Source organism: Pan paniscus, chromosome X (genome assembly GCF_029289425.2).
Source record: "Pan paniscus chromosome X, NHGRI_mPanPan1-v2.0_pri, whole genome shotgun sequence".
In the NCBI taxonomy this organism is placed as follows: domain Eukaryota; kingdom Metazoa; phylum Chordata; class Mammalia; order Primates; family Hominidae; genus Pan; species Pan paniscus.
Genome location: NC_073272.2, coordinates 100,891,285 through 100,905,742, shown reverse-complemented (window position 1 = coordinate 100,905,742; position 14,458 = coordinate 100,891,285). Strand labels below are relative to the sequence as shown.

General features: G+C 40.7%; 2 protein-coding genes across 5 annotated transcripts in view; one reads left to right on the top strand and one right to left on the bottom strand.

The window, feature by feature from the left end:
* DRP2 (dystrophin related protein 2) overlaps nt 1-14,458 on the bottom strand; it is a 112,210-nt gene that overhangs the window by 25,685 nt on the left and 72,067 nt on the right. The window lies entirely within an intron of this gene.
* TAF7L (TATA-box binding protein associated factor 7 like) overlaps nt 7,877-14,458 on the top strand; it is a 29,763-nt gene continuing 23,181 nt past the window's right edge. For all 4 annotated transcript variants that reach the window (XM_003810408.5, XM_055106582.2, XM_055106581.2 and 1 more), the window contains exon 1: nt 7,877-13,467. In XM_003810408.5, the coding sequence (XP_003810456.1) occupies nt 13,212-13,467 (256 nt within the window). In that variant the 5' untranslated portion in view covers nt 7,877-13,211. The remainder of the gene's footprint in view (nt 13,468-14,458) is intronic.

Sequence of the window (14,458 nt, the reverse complement as noted above, 5' to 3'; positions counted from 1 at the left end):
TGTTTTGAGATAGAGTCTTGCTCTGTCACCCAGGCTGGAGGGCAGTGGCACGATCTCAACTCACTGCAACCTCTGCCTGCCAGGTTCAAGCAATTCTTCTGCCTCAGCCTCCTGAGTAGCTGGGACTACAGGTACACGCCACCACACCCGGCTAATTTTTGTATTTTTAGTAGAGACAGGTTTCACTACATTGGCCAGGCTGGTCTCGAACTCCTGACCTTGTGATCCGCCCACCTCAGCCTCCCAAAGTTCTGGGATTACAGGTGTGAGCCACCACGCCCGGCCTTTAAGAAAAATTTTAAAAACCTACCTAAATATCATGGTTTATTTACCAAAATGCAACAGCAAATAGTAGCAAAAGACTACAAGACTGAGTAGCAAATGACTCAAATAATTTTAATGAAAAGTAGGACTATACAAATACATGTATTATTGTCATTATTATTTAACATTACTTTAGATATTCTAGAGCTGTACTGTTCAATATGGTAGCTACTAGCCACATGTGGCTGTCTACATTTAAATAAATTGAAATTACATTGAAAAAATTAGCTCTTCAGTCTCCCTAGCCCCATTTCTTTTTCTTTTTTCTTTCTTTCTTTCTCTTTTTTTTGAGATGGAGTCTTGCTCTATCGCCCAGGCTGCAATGCAGTCGTGCAATTTTGGCTCACTGCAAACTCCACCTTCGGGATTCCAGTGATTCTGGTGACTCAGCCACCCATGTAGCTGGGATTACATGCACGTGCCACCAAACCCAGCTAATTTTTGTATTTTTAGTAGAGACCGGGTTTCACCATGTTGGCCAGGCTGGTCTCGAACTCCTGACCTCAGGTGAGCTGCCCGCCTCGGCCTCCCAAAGTGCTGGGATTACAGGTGTGAGCCACTACACCTGGCCCCCTAACCACATTTCAAGTGCCCCGTAGCAACACATGGTCAGTGGCTACTATAATGGACAGTGCAACTATAGAACTTTTCCATCATCACAGGAAATTCTATTAGATAATGCTATTCTAGAGAATGAAATAAGATAGAAAAAACGTATATATAGTGGGGAAAAATGAGATTAAATTTTCTATCTCTTTTCACTCATGTGTGCTTGTATACATAGAAAACCCAAGGGACAGTCACCAAAATGGTGGAGTAGAAGCAATCTGGCTTCATTCTCCCCCACATAAAATTAAAAACAACTATTCAGTGCCAAGATTGTTACTAGCAATATCCCAGAACTCAAAACTGAGACTGTGTCAATCTCTGGGGCCACACAGAATTGAAAAACTGTGACTAGAAGGTAAGAGAAACAGACACCTCTACCTGCGACACCTCTTTCCCCAGCTGCCAGGCACCTTGCAGAAAAGTCTGCCTGGACTCATGGTTTCTACACTGGAGAAAGTGAGATTGAGGTGGACAGCCAGCTCTCTTACTATCTTGGGTTCCTTTGTAGGAAAGCCATTCCTGCTCAACCCATGGGAAGCATCATGAGTGTCTGGAAGGAGAAAAACCCCTGAGGGTAGCTAGGGACGAACAGTGGAGGTGTGGCTAGGACCCCCATTGCAGGGAAACTCAGGAGCTGCTCTTTATCTCAGCCAAAGGAGATGCCAAATCAGAGAGGCAGTTCAGCAGCATCATGCTGTAGGAGGCACGCTCCAAGGGTCCTCTGGCCACTAACCTTAGCCAACCTTCCCACACAGGCAGGATATTCCCTTTGGGACCCCCAGCCCCCCAATGTGGGGCAATGCTCGGAACTTTTGTGAGAACTACGGCAAATCTTGGCTAACTAGTGCCAAAAAGGAAACAGCAATATGGGATTAAGGGGACTCAACAAGCAAATTACACAGAACTTCTAATCAGACATACTCCAGAAGGACCAAACCAAGCCGGAGAGCGAAGACTGGAATAAATAACTAATCCTTCAATGTGAAGCCATAGACATATATTCATAAGAAACAACAGCAAATGGGAACCATGATCTTCCCAAATGAACAAAGTAATAAGCCAGTGACCAATCCCAACAAGACAATGATACATGAGTTTTCAGATCAATAATTCAAAATAACAGTTTTGAGGAAATTCAGGGAACTCTAAGATAACACAGAAAATCAATTCAGTAATTTTTATAAGAGAAATTTAACAAAGAGCTTGAAATAATAAAATAAGTCAAACAGAAATCCTGGTACTAAGAAATACATTAACCAACTAAATTTCCAAATAGCCTATCTTCAAGCTCACTGACTCTTTCTTCTGCATGATCAATTCTGTTGTTAACCTCAGAAAGCAAATCTAAGAGACACTGGCCTTAAAGAGGGAACTGAGAAAGAGCAAGGGCTAGAAATCTTATTAAAAAAAAATAAGCACAGAAAACTCTCCAAACCTAGATAAAGATATAAATATCCAGGTATAGGAAGGCCAACATCACCAAACAGATTCAATGCAAATAAAACTGTACCAAGGTATATAATAAACTCTCAAAGGTAAAGGACAAAGAGAGGGTCCTAAAAGCAGCAAGAGAAAAGAAGCAAATAATGGGCCAGGCGCGGTGGCTCATGCCTGTAATCCCAGCACTTTGGGAGGCCAAGGTGGGAGGATCACTTGAGGTCAGGGGTTAGAAACCAGCCTGGGCAACATGGTGAAACCCTGTCTCTACTAAAAATATAACGATTATCCAGGTGTGGTGGTGCACACCTGTAATCCTGGATACTTGGGAGGCTGAGGCAGGAGAATTGCTTGAACGGGGAGGTGGAGGTTGCAGTGAGCCGAGATCATGCCACTGCACTTCAGCCTGGGCCACAGAGCAAAACTCCATCTCAAAAAAAAAAAAAGAAGAAGAAGAAGCAGCAGCAGCAAATAATGTATAAAGGGGCTCCCATTTGTCTGGCGACAGAATTCTCAGCAGAAACCATATAGATCAGGAGGCAGTGGGGTGACATATTCAAAGTGCTAAAGGAAGAAACTGCCAAATGAGAATACTGTACCCAGCAAAGCTTTATCTCCTTCAAACATGAAGGAGAGAGAAAAAATTTCCCAAACAAAAACCAAGGGAATTCATCACAACAAGACCTGTCTTACAAAAAATGCTAAAGGCATTTCTTCTATCTGAAAGAAAAGGATGCTAACATGCCATAAGAAAATATTGGAAGGCATAAAATTCACTGGTAAAAGTAAGTAGACAGACAAACTCAGCATACTTTAATACTGTAATTGTGATGTGTAAACCACTCAGATCTCTAGTATGAAAACTAAAAGACAAGGCTATCAAAAATAATAATAACCATAACAAGTTTATAGTAGATGGGCAACGTAAAACCATGTAAATTGGCTGGGTATGGTGGCTCATGCCTGTAATCCCAGCACTTTGGGAGGCTGAGGCGGGCAGATCACTTGAGGCCAGGAGTTCGAGACCAGCCTGGCCAACATGGCGAAACCCTGTATCTACTAAAAACATAAAAATTAGCCATGCTGGTGGAACATGCCTGTAATCCCAGCTACTTGGGAGGCTGAGGCACGAGAATCACTTGAACCTGGGAGGCAGAGGTTGCAGTGAATCAAGATCCTGCCACTGCATTCCAGCCTGGGCAACAGAGTGAGACTCTGTCTCAAAAAAATAAATACATAAAATAAAAATAATAAGATGTAAATCGAGCCAATAAAACACCAACAAGGAAAAGCCCAGAACCCGATGGCTTCATTGCTGAATTCTACTGAACTTTAAAAGAGAAACTATGTCAGGCACGGTGGCTCACATCTGTAATCCCAGCACTTTGGGAGACCGAGGTGGGCAGATCACGAGGTCAGGAGATCAAGACCATCCTGGCTAACACAGTGAAACCCTGTCTCTAATAAAAATACAAAAAATTAGCCAGGCGTGGCGGCGGGTGCCTGTAGTCCCAGCTACCCGGGAGGCTGAGGCAGGAGAATGGCATGAACCCGGAAGGTGGAGCTTGCAGTGAGCCAAGATCACCCCACTGCACTCCAGCCTGGGTGACAGTGTGAGACTCCGTCAAAAAAAAAACCTGAAAAACAAAAAACTAATATCAGTTCTTCTCAAACCCTTCCAGGAAACTGAAGAAAAGAAAATTCTTCCAAACTCATTTGGAAGAATCTATTAGGCCAGCATTACCCTGCTACCAAAACCAGACAAGGACACAACAAAAAAGAAAGCTGTAGACCAATATCCATGATGAGCATAGATGCAATAATCCCTAACAAAATACTAGTAAACCAATCCCAGGAGCACATTTAAAATATCATTCACCATGATTGGGATTTATCCCAAGGATGCAAGGATGTTTCAGTGTATGCAAATCAATAAATGTGATATAACACATCAACAGAATGAAGGACAAAAATCATTTTATCACCTCAATAAACTCAGTAAAACACATTTGATAAAATTCAACATCCCTTCATGATAAAAAGTCTCAACAAGTTAGGTACAGAAGGAATGTACAGCAGCACAACAAAGGCCAAACCTACAGCCAGCATCAGACTAGCAATCCCACTTACAATAAATCCCATTTACAATAAATACAAAAAGAGGGAACAGTTGGAAGCCTTTACTTTCAGATCTAGGACAAGACAGGCATACCCACTTTCACCAGTTTTATTTAATGTAATGCTGGAAGTCTAAGCCAGAGTAATTCAGCAAACAAAAGAAATAAAGAGAATCCAAATTGGAAATTAAGGAAGACAAATTGTCCTGTTTGCAGACAACATGATCTTATATGGAGAAAACCCTAAAAGCTCCAGCAAAAAAACTGCTAGAACTGATGAACAAATTCAGTAAAGTTGCAGAATACAAAATCAACATATAAAAATCAGTAGTGCCGGGCACGGTGGCTCACGCCTGTAATCCCAGCACTTTGGGAGGCCAAGGCTGGCGGATCATGAGGTCAGGAGATTGAGACCATCCTGGCTAACATGGTGAAACCCCATCTCTACTAAAAATACAAAAAATTAGCTGGGCGTGGTGGCGGGCGCCTGTAGTCCCAGCTACTGGGGAGGCTGAGGCAGGAGAATCACTTGAACCCAGGAGGCGGAGCTTGCAGTGAGCCACGATCATGCCACTGCACTCCAGCCTGGGCAACAAAGCAAGACTCTATCTCAAAAAAAAAAAAAAAATCAGTAGTGACTCCATACACCCCAACAATGAACTAGTGGAAAAAGAAAGCAAAAAAAGCAATCCTGTTTACAATAAATAGAAAAAATACCTAGGAATGGCCAGGCACAGTGGCTCACACCTGTAATCCCAGCATTTTGGGAGGCTGAGGCAGGCGGATCATGAGGTCAGGAGTTCGAGACCAGCCTGGCTAATATGTTGAAACCCTGTCTGTACTAAAAATACAAAAATTAGCCGGACATGGTGGTGGGCACCTGTAATCCCAGCTACTCGGGAGGCTGAGGCAGCAAATTGCTTGAACCTGGGAGGTGGAGGTTGCAGTGACCCAAGGTCGTGCCACCGCACTCCAGCCTGGGTGATGGAGCAAAACTTGGTCAAAAAAAAAAAAAACCTAGGAATATATTTAAATGAGGTAAAAGATCAAGATGAAAAAGTTATAAAACACTAATGAAAGAAATTGAAGAGGACAAAAAACAATAGAAAGACTTTCATGTTCATGGATTGGAAGAATCAACATTTTGAAAAAGTAATCTATTACCAAAAGTTCTCTATACGTTCAGTGCAATCACAATCAAAACACTAATGACATTATTCATAGAAATATTTTTTAAATCTTAAAATTTGTATGGAGTCACAAAAGATTCTGAGTAGTCAAAGTAATTCTGAGCAAAAAGAACAAAGCTGAAGGCACCACACTACCTGACTTCAAAATATACTACAAAGCTATAGTGACCAAAACAACATGGTACTGGCATAAAAACAGACACATAGACCAATGGAGGAGAATAGAGAATGCAGATATAAACCCATGTATTTACAGCCAACTAATTTTTGACAAAGGTGCCAAGAACATTCATTGGGGGAAGTGACAGTCTACTAAATAAATGGTGCTGGGAAAACTGGATATCCATATGCAGAGAAATGAAACTATACCCCTATATCTCACCATATATAAAAATCAACTCAAAATGGATTAAAGACTTACGTGTTAGACCTGAAACTATGAAACGACTAAAGGAAAACAGAGGAAATACTTGAGGACATTGGTCTGGGCAAAGATTTTACGGCTAACGCCTCCCAAGCACACACAACAAAAGCAAAAATAGAGTAGTGGGATTACATAAGAAAGAAAGAAAATTAACTCAAAATGGATTAAAGACCTAAATGTAAGACCTTAAACTATAAAACTCTTAGAAGAAAACATAGGGGAAAAGCTTCATGACATTGGATTTGACAATGATTTCTTGGATATAACAACAAAGGCACAGGCAACAAAAGAAATAGTAGATAAATTGGACTTCACCAAAACTAAAAACTTTTGTGTACCAAAGGATGCTATCTAGCTGGGATTACAGGTGCCCATGACCACGCCTGGCTAATTTTTTTTTTTTTTGTATTTTCAGTAGAGATGGGGTTTCAGCAGGTTGCCCAGGCTGGTCTCAAACTCCTGACCTCAAGTGATCAGCCTGCCTTGGCCTTCCAAAGTGCAGGGATTACACCACGCCCAGCCAGAATATATGAAGAACTCTTACAACTCAAGAACAACACAAAGTAGAACCCAACTAACCTAATTAATAAATGGGCAATAAAGTTGCAGAATACAAAATCAACACACAAAAATCAGTAGTAACTATACACTCCAATAATGAACTAGTGGATAAAGAAAGTAAAAAAGCAAACCCATCTACAGTAACTAAAAAAATACCTAGGAGTATATTGAAATTGAATAGATGTTTCTATTCAATATTTCATATGCTAATTGGCCATTTGTATCTCTTCCTTGGAGTAATAAAATAGGCATTTCTCCAAGGAAGAGATACAAATGGCCAATTCGCACATGAAAAATATGCTCAATATCATTAGCCATCAGGGACATGGAAAGCAAAACCACAATGAGATACTACTACATACCCATTAAGATGGCTATTACTTTTTAAAAGTGGAAATTAACAAGTGTTGGCAGGGACATGGAGAAATTGAAGCCTTTGTGCACTGCTGGTGAGAATGTAAAATCGTACAGCCACTGTACAAAACAGTTTGGTAGTTCTTCAAATAGCTAAACATGGAACTATGGTGTGATCTAACAATTCCACTTCTAGGTGTCTTCTTAAAAGAATTGCAAGCAGGGACTCAAACAGATATTTTTGCACCAATATTCATAGAAGCATTCATCGCAATAGTTAAAAGTTACAAACAACCCAATGTCCATAGGCAGATGAATGGATAAACAAAATGTGATATATCCATACAATGGAATATTATTTAGTCTTTAAAAGGAATGAAATTATAATACATGCTACAATATGGATGAACCTTGAGAACACTATGCTAAGCAAATGAAGCCAGATACAAAAGGGCTGATACAGTCATCCCTCGATATCCATGGGGGATTGGTTCTAGGCCCCCCAGGCAGGTACCAAAATCCACAGATGCTCAAGTCCCTTATATAAAATGGCATAGTATTTGCATATAACCTGAACACATCCTCCTATATAAGTTAAATCATTTCTAGATTACTTATAATACCTAATTACAATGTAAATACTATGTAAATAGATATTATATTGTATTGTTTAGGGAATAATGACAAAAAAGTCTGTACATATTCAATGCAGATGCAACCATCCATTTTTTTTTCAAATATTTTCAAGCCACAATTGGTTGAAACTATGGACACAGAATCCAAGGATACAGAGGGCCACTGTACTGCATGAGTCCACTTATATGAGGTACCTATAATAGGCAAATTCATAGAGACAGAAAGTAGAAGTTAGCAGGGGCTCAGGAGGGGAGGGTAGAAAGGAGACTAACTGTAAATCTAATTATGTGGGAGAGATCTGAATATGTAGACATAGGTAGTATTGAGAATCAAATGAAACTGGGCTTAAATAAATTATTGGCTCTGCCCTTTATTAGGTGTGTGACATGGGTCGAGTTAATTAACTTTTTAATTTTAATTACATATTTTTATTTATTTATTTACAAAATTTTATTGCAAATTCTTCAGGGCTTCATAACTTTTATATCAATAAATGTAGAATATCTAACTGTTAAGAGATAATACAGGGTCACTAATTTAATACTTTTTTTTTTGGGGACAGGGTCTCACACTATCACCCAGGCTGGAGTGTAGTGGCACTATCTCAGGCCACTGAAACCTCGACCTCCCAGGCTCAAGCGATCCTCTTACCTCAGCCTCCCGATTATCTCGGCAGGCACATGCCACCATGCCTAACTAATTTTTGTAGTTTTTTTAGAGATGGAATTTCACCATGTTGCCCAGGCTGGTCTCGAATTCCTGAGCTCAAGCGATCCATCCACCTCAGGCTCCAGAAGGGTTGGGACTATAGGGATAAGCCACCTAGCCCAGCTAATTTGGTAAATTTACCAGGAATCGGGATCCAGTATTCAGACTCACAACTTTAAAACTCGATCTTGTCAGTTCCCCTTGTTAGCAAACTCACAAGGTATACCAATAGATAAACTAGAATGACAATTTTAGATACTCAAGTATCTAGAAAGAATACTTAAACACCTTATTTCAGGCACATCCTTTTATAGTTTTGAAGTATCAAGGAGGCTGATGTTACTTGTAAAGTTAGTAATTAGCAAAGAAATGTGGATTGTCTTAAGCAAAATCTAATCCAGACTTTTGTGAGACACAGCAGACAGTACCTGTCTTTCTAGAAAAAGTTGTTCACATCTCCCAGTTTCAGACTCTCTCTCCTAGAGAGTGCAGGATATAAAAAGTCAATTCTTTTTGACTCCTCCTTTGCCCATGCTCCAAGGAAACTAGATATACAACGGCTTTCAATCCTGGCTACACATTGGAATAATGTGAAATCTGAAATTTAAAAACATACCTAGAGCAATACCCATGCCTCACCCCAAGACAACTGAATCAGAGTCTCTGAAAAGCTAGGAACTTTACATCCGCATTTTTAAAAAAGCTTCCCAAAAGATTCTGATGCATAGTAAGCATCAAAAATAAAATGGACTTCTTATTACATATCCATTTTTTGTTGATTTTATGTTGAGTTCTTGTCTCTCCTATATTACGTACATAATACACTTAAATAAAATATAGTTTAGGCATATACATAGATCTGAGAAGAAAAATCACACTCTAGGCTTAACTGCTAATATATAATATTAAGAAAAATTGTAGGTTATTTTATATTTAAAAGTATATTGAAATAATTAGAAGTTTAGAGTCTGTGTATAAAACCAAAATCTAATACCTAGAAAACAGAATTTTGATTATTATAAATAACTGATCAAATTTATCCACAATTTACATATTTCTTTTTAATTCATGTATAATCATAGTGCATATTTTGGGGGATACGTGTGATATTTGATACCTGTCTACAATGTGTAATGATCAAATCAGGGTAATTGGGATATCCATCACCTGAAACATTTTTACCTTTTCTTTGTATTGGGAATATTACAATTCTTCTATTCTAGCTGTTTAGAAATATACAATGAGTTATTGTTTAGTATAATTTCCCTAATGTGCTACTGAATACTAGAACTTATTACTTTTACTGAACTGTATTTTTATACCCCTTAATCAACTTCTCTTCATTCTCCCCTCCTAGCCTCTGGTAATCACCATTTTATTCTCTACCTCCATGAGATCTACTTTTTTAGCTCCCACAGATGAGTGAGAACATGCAGTATTTGTCTATGTCTGGCTTATTTCACTTAACATAATGGCCTCCAGTTCCATCCATGTTGCAGCAAATGACAGGATTTCACCCTTTTTATGGCTGAACAATAGTCCATTGTGTACATATACCGCATTTCACATTTTCTTTTTCTTTTTCTTTTTTTTGAGACGGAGTCTCGCTCTGTCACCCAGGCTGGAGTGCAGTGGTGTGATCTCGGCTAACTGCAACCTCCGCTTCCCGGGTTCAAGCAATTCTCCTGCCTCAGCCTCCTGAGTAGCTGGAACTACAGGCGTGCACCACCACGCCCAGCTAATTTTTGTATTTTTAGTAGAGATGGGGTTTTGCTATGTTGGCCAGGATGGTCTTGATCTCTTGGCCTCGTGACCTGCCCGCCTCGGCCTCGTGACCTGCCCGCCTCAGCCTCATGATCCACCGGCCTTAGCTTCCCGAAGTGCTGGGATTACAGGCGTGAGCTACCGCGCCTGGCCTATATACCGCATTTTCTTTCTCTATTCATTCGTTGATGAACACTTAGGTTGATTCCATATCTTGGTTATTGTGAATAGTGCTGCAATAAACTTGGGAGTGTAGATCTCCTTGATATACTGATTTCCTCTCTTTTGGATATATACCTATACCTAGTGATGGGATTGCTGGGCCAAATGACAGTTCTAGTTTTAGTTTCTTATTTATTTATTTATTTATTTATTTATTTATTTATTTATTTATTTATTTATGTAGAGATGGTGTCTCAGTATGTTGCCCAGGCTGGTCTTGAACTCCTGGGCTCAGGTGATCCTCCCGCTTGGCCTCCCAAAGTGCTGGGATTACCGGTGTGAGCCACCATCCTGGCCTATTTTTAGTTTCTTGAGGAACCTCCATACTGTTTTCCATAATGACTGTACTACTTTATATTCCTACCAACAGTATACAAGGGTTCCCCTTTATCTGCATCCCTGTCAGCATTTGTTATTTTTTTGTCTTTTTGATAATAGCTGTTCTAACAGGGATGAGATGATATCTCATTGTGGTTTTGATTTGCACTTCCCTAATGATTAGTAATGTTGAGCATTTTTTCATGTATCTGTTGGTCATTTGTGTCTATTCTTTTGAGACCTATTTAGGTCTTTGCCCATTTAAAAATCGGATTAACTGTTTATTTTTATTTAATTATTTTTTGTGCTATTGAGTTGTTTGAGTTCCTTATATAGTCTGGTTATTAATCCCTTGTTACATAGATAGTTTGCAAATATTTTCTCCCATTCTGTGGGTTGTCTCTTCACTTTGTTGTTTGTTTCCTTTGCTGTACGGAAGCTTTTTACCTTGATGTGATCCCATTTGTCTATCTTTGCTTTTGTCACCCATGCTTTTGAGGTCTTAAAAAAAATATTTGCCCAGTCCAACGTCCTGGAGAGTTTCCCTAATATTGTCTTTTAGTAGTTTCATAGTGCGAGGTCTTACATTTAAGTCTTGGATCCATTTTGAGTTGATTTTTGTATATGATGAAAGATAGGGCTAATTAACCTTTTGAAATCTCAGTTTGCTAATCTGAAAACAAAAATCAATAAACAGAATCATAATCATACCAAACTCAGAGGGCAATTGTGAGGGTTAAATGAATAACATATGAAGCACTAGCAAAGAGTCTAGCACATAAACACTCAGTGAATGTTAGCTATTAATGACCTTAGGACAATTCCCGATACCTAATAAACTTCTATTGAAGGAACACATGCAACTGCATATTTGCTATAATGATGAAACTGAAGCATAGTTAGGGAGGGGGAAGAGTGCTTTATAGGGAAAGGCATGCAAAAGAACTTATTAAAAAGAAACTGCAGCATGACAGACTAGAACCCGGAAACACACTCTCTGTGTACCTGATAATATGATAGTATGTATAGGACAGTTTTTTCTGTATTTGTACATCATGTTGCTTCTTGGATCAACTCTCCTCTACCACAGAGAAACCATAATTCATATCCTTTCCTTTCTTCCACTTTATATTTCTCCGTTTCCTTAGGAAGGGGCTGGAACTCTGGCAATAATGAAAAAGTTACATATGTGTATGCTCTAACTAGATTGTAAATTTCTGAAGGATAATTTTTGCCTCCTTCCCATGAAACACTTAACCATATTTTAAGCATTTAATAAATGTTTCAAATCCGATCTGGCACACTAAATTCTCAGTTAACATTTGTTGGATGATTGAATTTATAAGTCAGCAGTTATTGTGCTCCCCTCCTCTACCCACAGAGATGCTCCCTGAGACACTTTTGTCAGGAGTACTATTTCCTCTCCCTCTCCCTCTCCCTCTCCTCCCTCTCCTCCCTCTCCTCCCTCTCCCTCTCCCTCGTTCTTCTTTTTTTTGACGGAGTCTCGCTCTGTCACCCAGGCTGGAATGCAGTGGCGCGATCTTGGCTCATGGCAACGTCCGCCTCCCGGATTCAAGCGATTCTCGTGCGTCAACCTCCCTAGTAGCTGGGATTACAGGCACGCGCCACCTCGCCCGGCTAATTTTTGTATTTTTAGTAGAGACGGGGGATTCTCACCGTGTTGGTCAGGCTGCTCTGGAACTCCTGACCTGAGGTGATCCACCTGCCTCAGCCTCCCAAAGTGCTGGGATTACAGGCGTGAGCTACTGTGCCCAGCCAGGAGTACTATTTTCATTTACCTAACATGTATATATCTGATTCTTTTTGAAAAGGCTTTGAGCAGCTTTTAGTGTTATTTACTGCATGAGACAAAAAATAATTAGGGAAATGGGAGAGAACATAGTTACTTAAGATAAAACTCAACATATGTCAGTAAGGCTTAGTTATTACAGGTTGGTTGCAAATTTGGTTCTGAGCTTCCTAGCAGCCATCATAAACTTAATTATATAATTCACACTGTCCTTACAAGTCAAAACAATTACTCAGCTATTTCAGTTACCAAAAACAGAATTTTCATTTCCGTTTTCATGAAAGGATTTTTTTGTATAATTAATGCCTTCAAGAATATTGTATAGTAAATGTAAAACTGGTCTCGTTGGCCTGTTTTCTTGCATAACCCCTGATGTAGCCCCATGGCACAATGCCAAAATGAAGGTTAGCAGATGGATTCTAAAAGGGATCAAAACAATTTTGTCTTGGTCTGAAGCTCTGATAATCTAGTTTAATTGAATGAAAAAATATCATGTCCCAAAAGAAAATGATTGTAGAATAGTCTTCCGAAAATATTTATTCCCTGCGATTAAGTTTGGGTGAGTGTTAGGCAGTGGAGACGTGGCTGCTACAATCTTGAACCGGCACCGGCAATGTCGTTAACAGTATTACGTCTTAAAGACATAAAAGAAACCTTTTACATTTACGAAGGTTCTGGAACCCTCCAGGTCACATGACTACACAGGAAGCCATTTTACAACCCCAACGAGGTGGGCCATGGAGTGCCCCGAGGGACAGCTCCCCATTTCTTCAGAAAATGATTCAACACCAACAGTTTCAACATCGGAAGTAACTAGCCAACAAGAACCCCAAATTCCTGTCGACCGTAGGTCTGAAACCACCTATGAAAGCAGCGCCGACATTGCTGGCGACCAAGGCACCCAGATTCCTGCCGACGAGGACGCTCAAACGGATGCGGACAGCAGCGCCCAGGCTGCTGCCCAGGCCCCAGAAAACTTCCAGGAAGGGAAAGGTAGGTGGCTTTTTAAGCTTGTTCCCCCAGCCGAGGACCTTCTTTCGGAGAAACAAACTGCTTTTAGTTCGATTCAAAATTTGTTTGAATTGCGGCCCCCTTGAGGAGCAATGGGCGACGTAACCTGTGTCCCTCTCCAGAGGATGTAAAATGTTGACTCTGTTGAGGAGAGGGGAGCAACTGATCGTGTTAGAGGGCTTTGGGCACAGATTCTAGTTGTTCAGTGGGTTTGCACGGCGGCGTGTTTGTCACTAGGCGAGGTCACCGTGCCTAGGGACAAACCGTCCGACCTAATGGAGTCGAGGAGCAACCAAAAGCGAGCAACTCGCTTTTTTTTTTTTTTTTTTTTTTGACGGAGTTTTGCTCTTGTTGCCCAGGCTGGAGTGCAGTGGCGCGATCTCGGCTCACTATAACCTCCGCCTCCTGGGTTCAAGAGATTCTCCTGCCTCAGCTGCCCAAGTAGCTGAGATTACAGGCGCCTGCCATCATGCCTGGCTAATTATTATTATTATTATTTTTTTTTTTTTTTTTTTAATAGAGATGGGGTTTCAACATGTTGGCCAGGCTGATCTCGAACTCCTGACCTCAGGTGATCCACCCGACTCGGCCTCCCAAAGTGCTGGGATTACAGGCGTGAGCCACCGCGCCCGGCCCAACTCGCCTCTTAGGAGTATCACTGTCCCCTGGTAAAAAATCTTCTGGCGCCCTGAAGGTTGCCCCTGTGTAAAGGTAATTTTTTTTTTTTCGGACAGAGTCTCACTCTCTCGCCAGGCTGGAGTGCAGTGGCGCAATCTCGGCTCACTGCAATCTCCACCTCCCGGGTTCAAGCGATTCTCCTGCCTCAGCCTACTGAGCAGCTGGGACTACAGGCGCACGCAACCACGCCCAGCTAATTTTTGTATTTTTAGTAGAGACGGGGGTTTCCTCATGTTGGCCAGGATGGTCTCGATCTTTTGACCTTGAGATCTGCCCGCCTTGGCCTCCCAAAGTA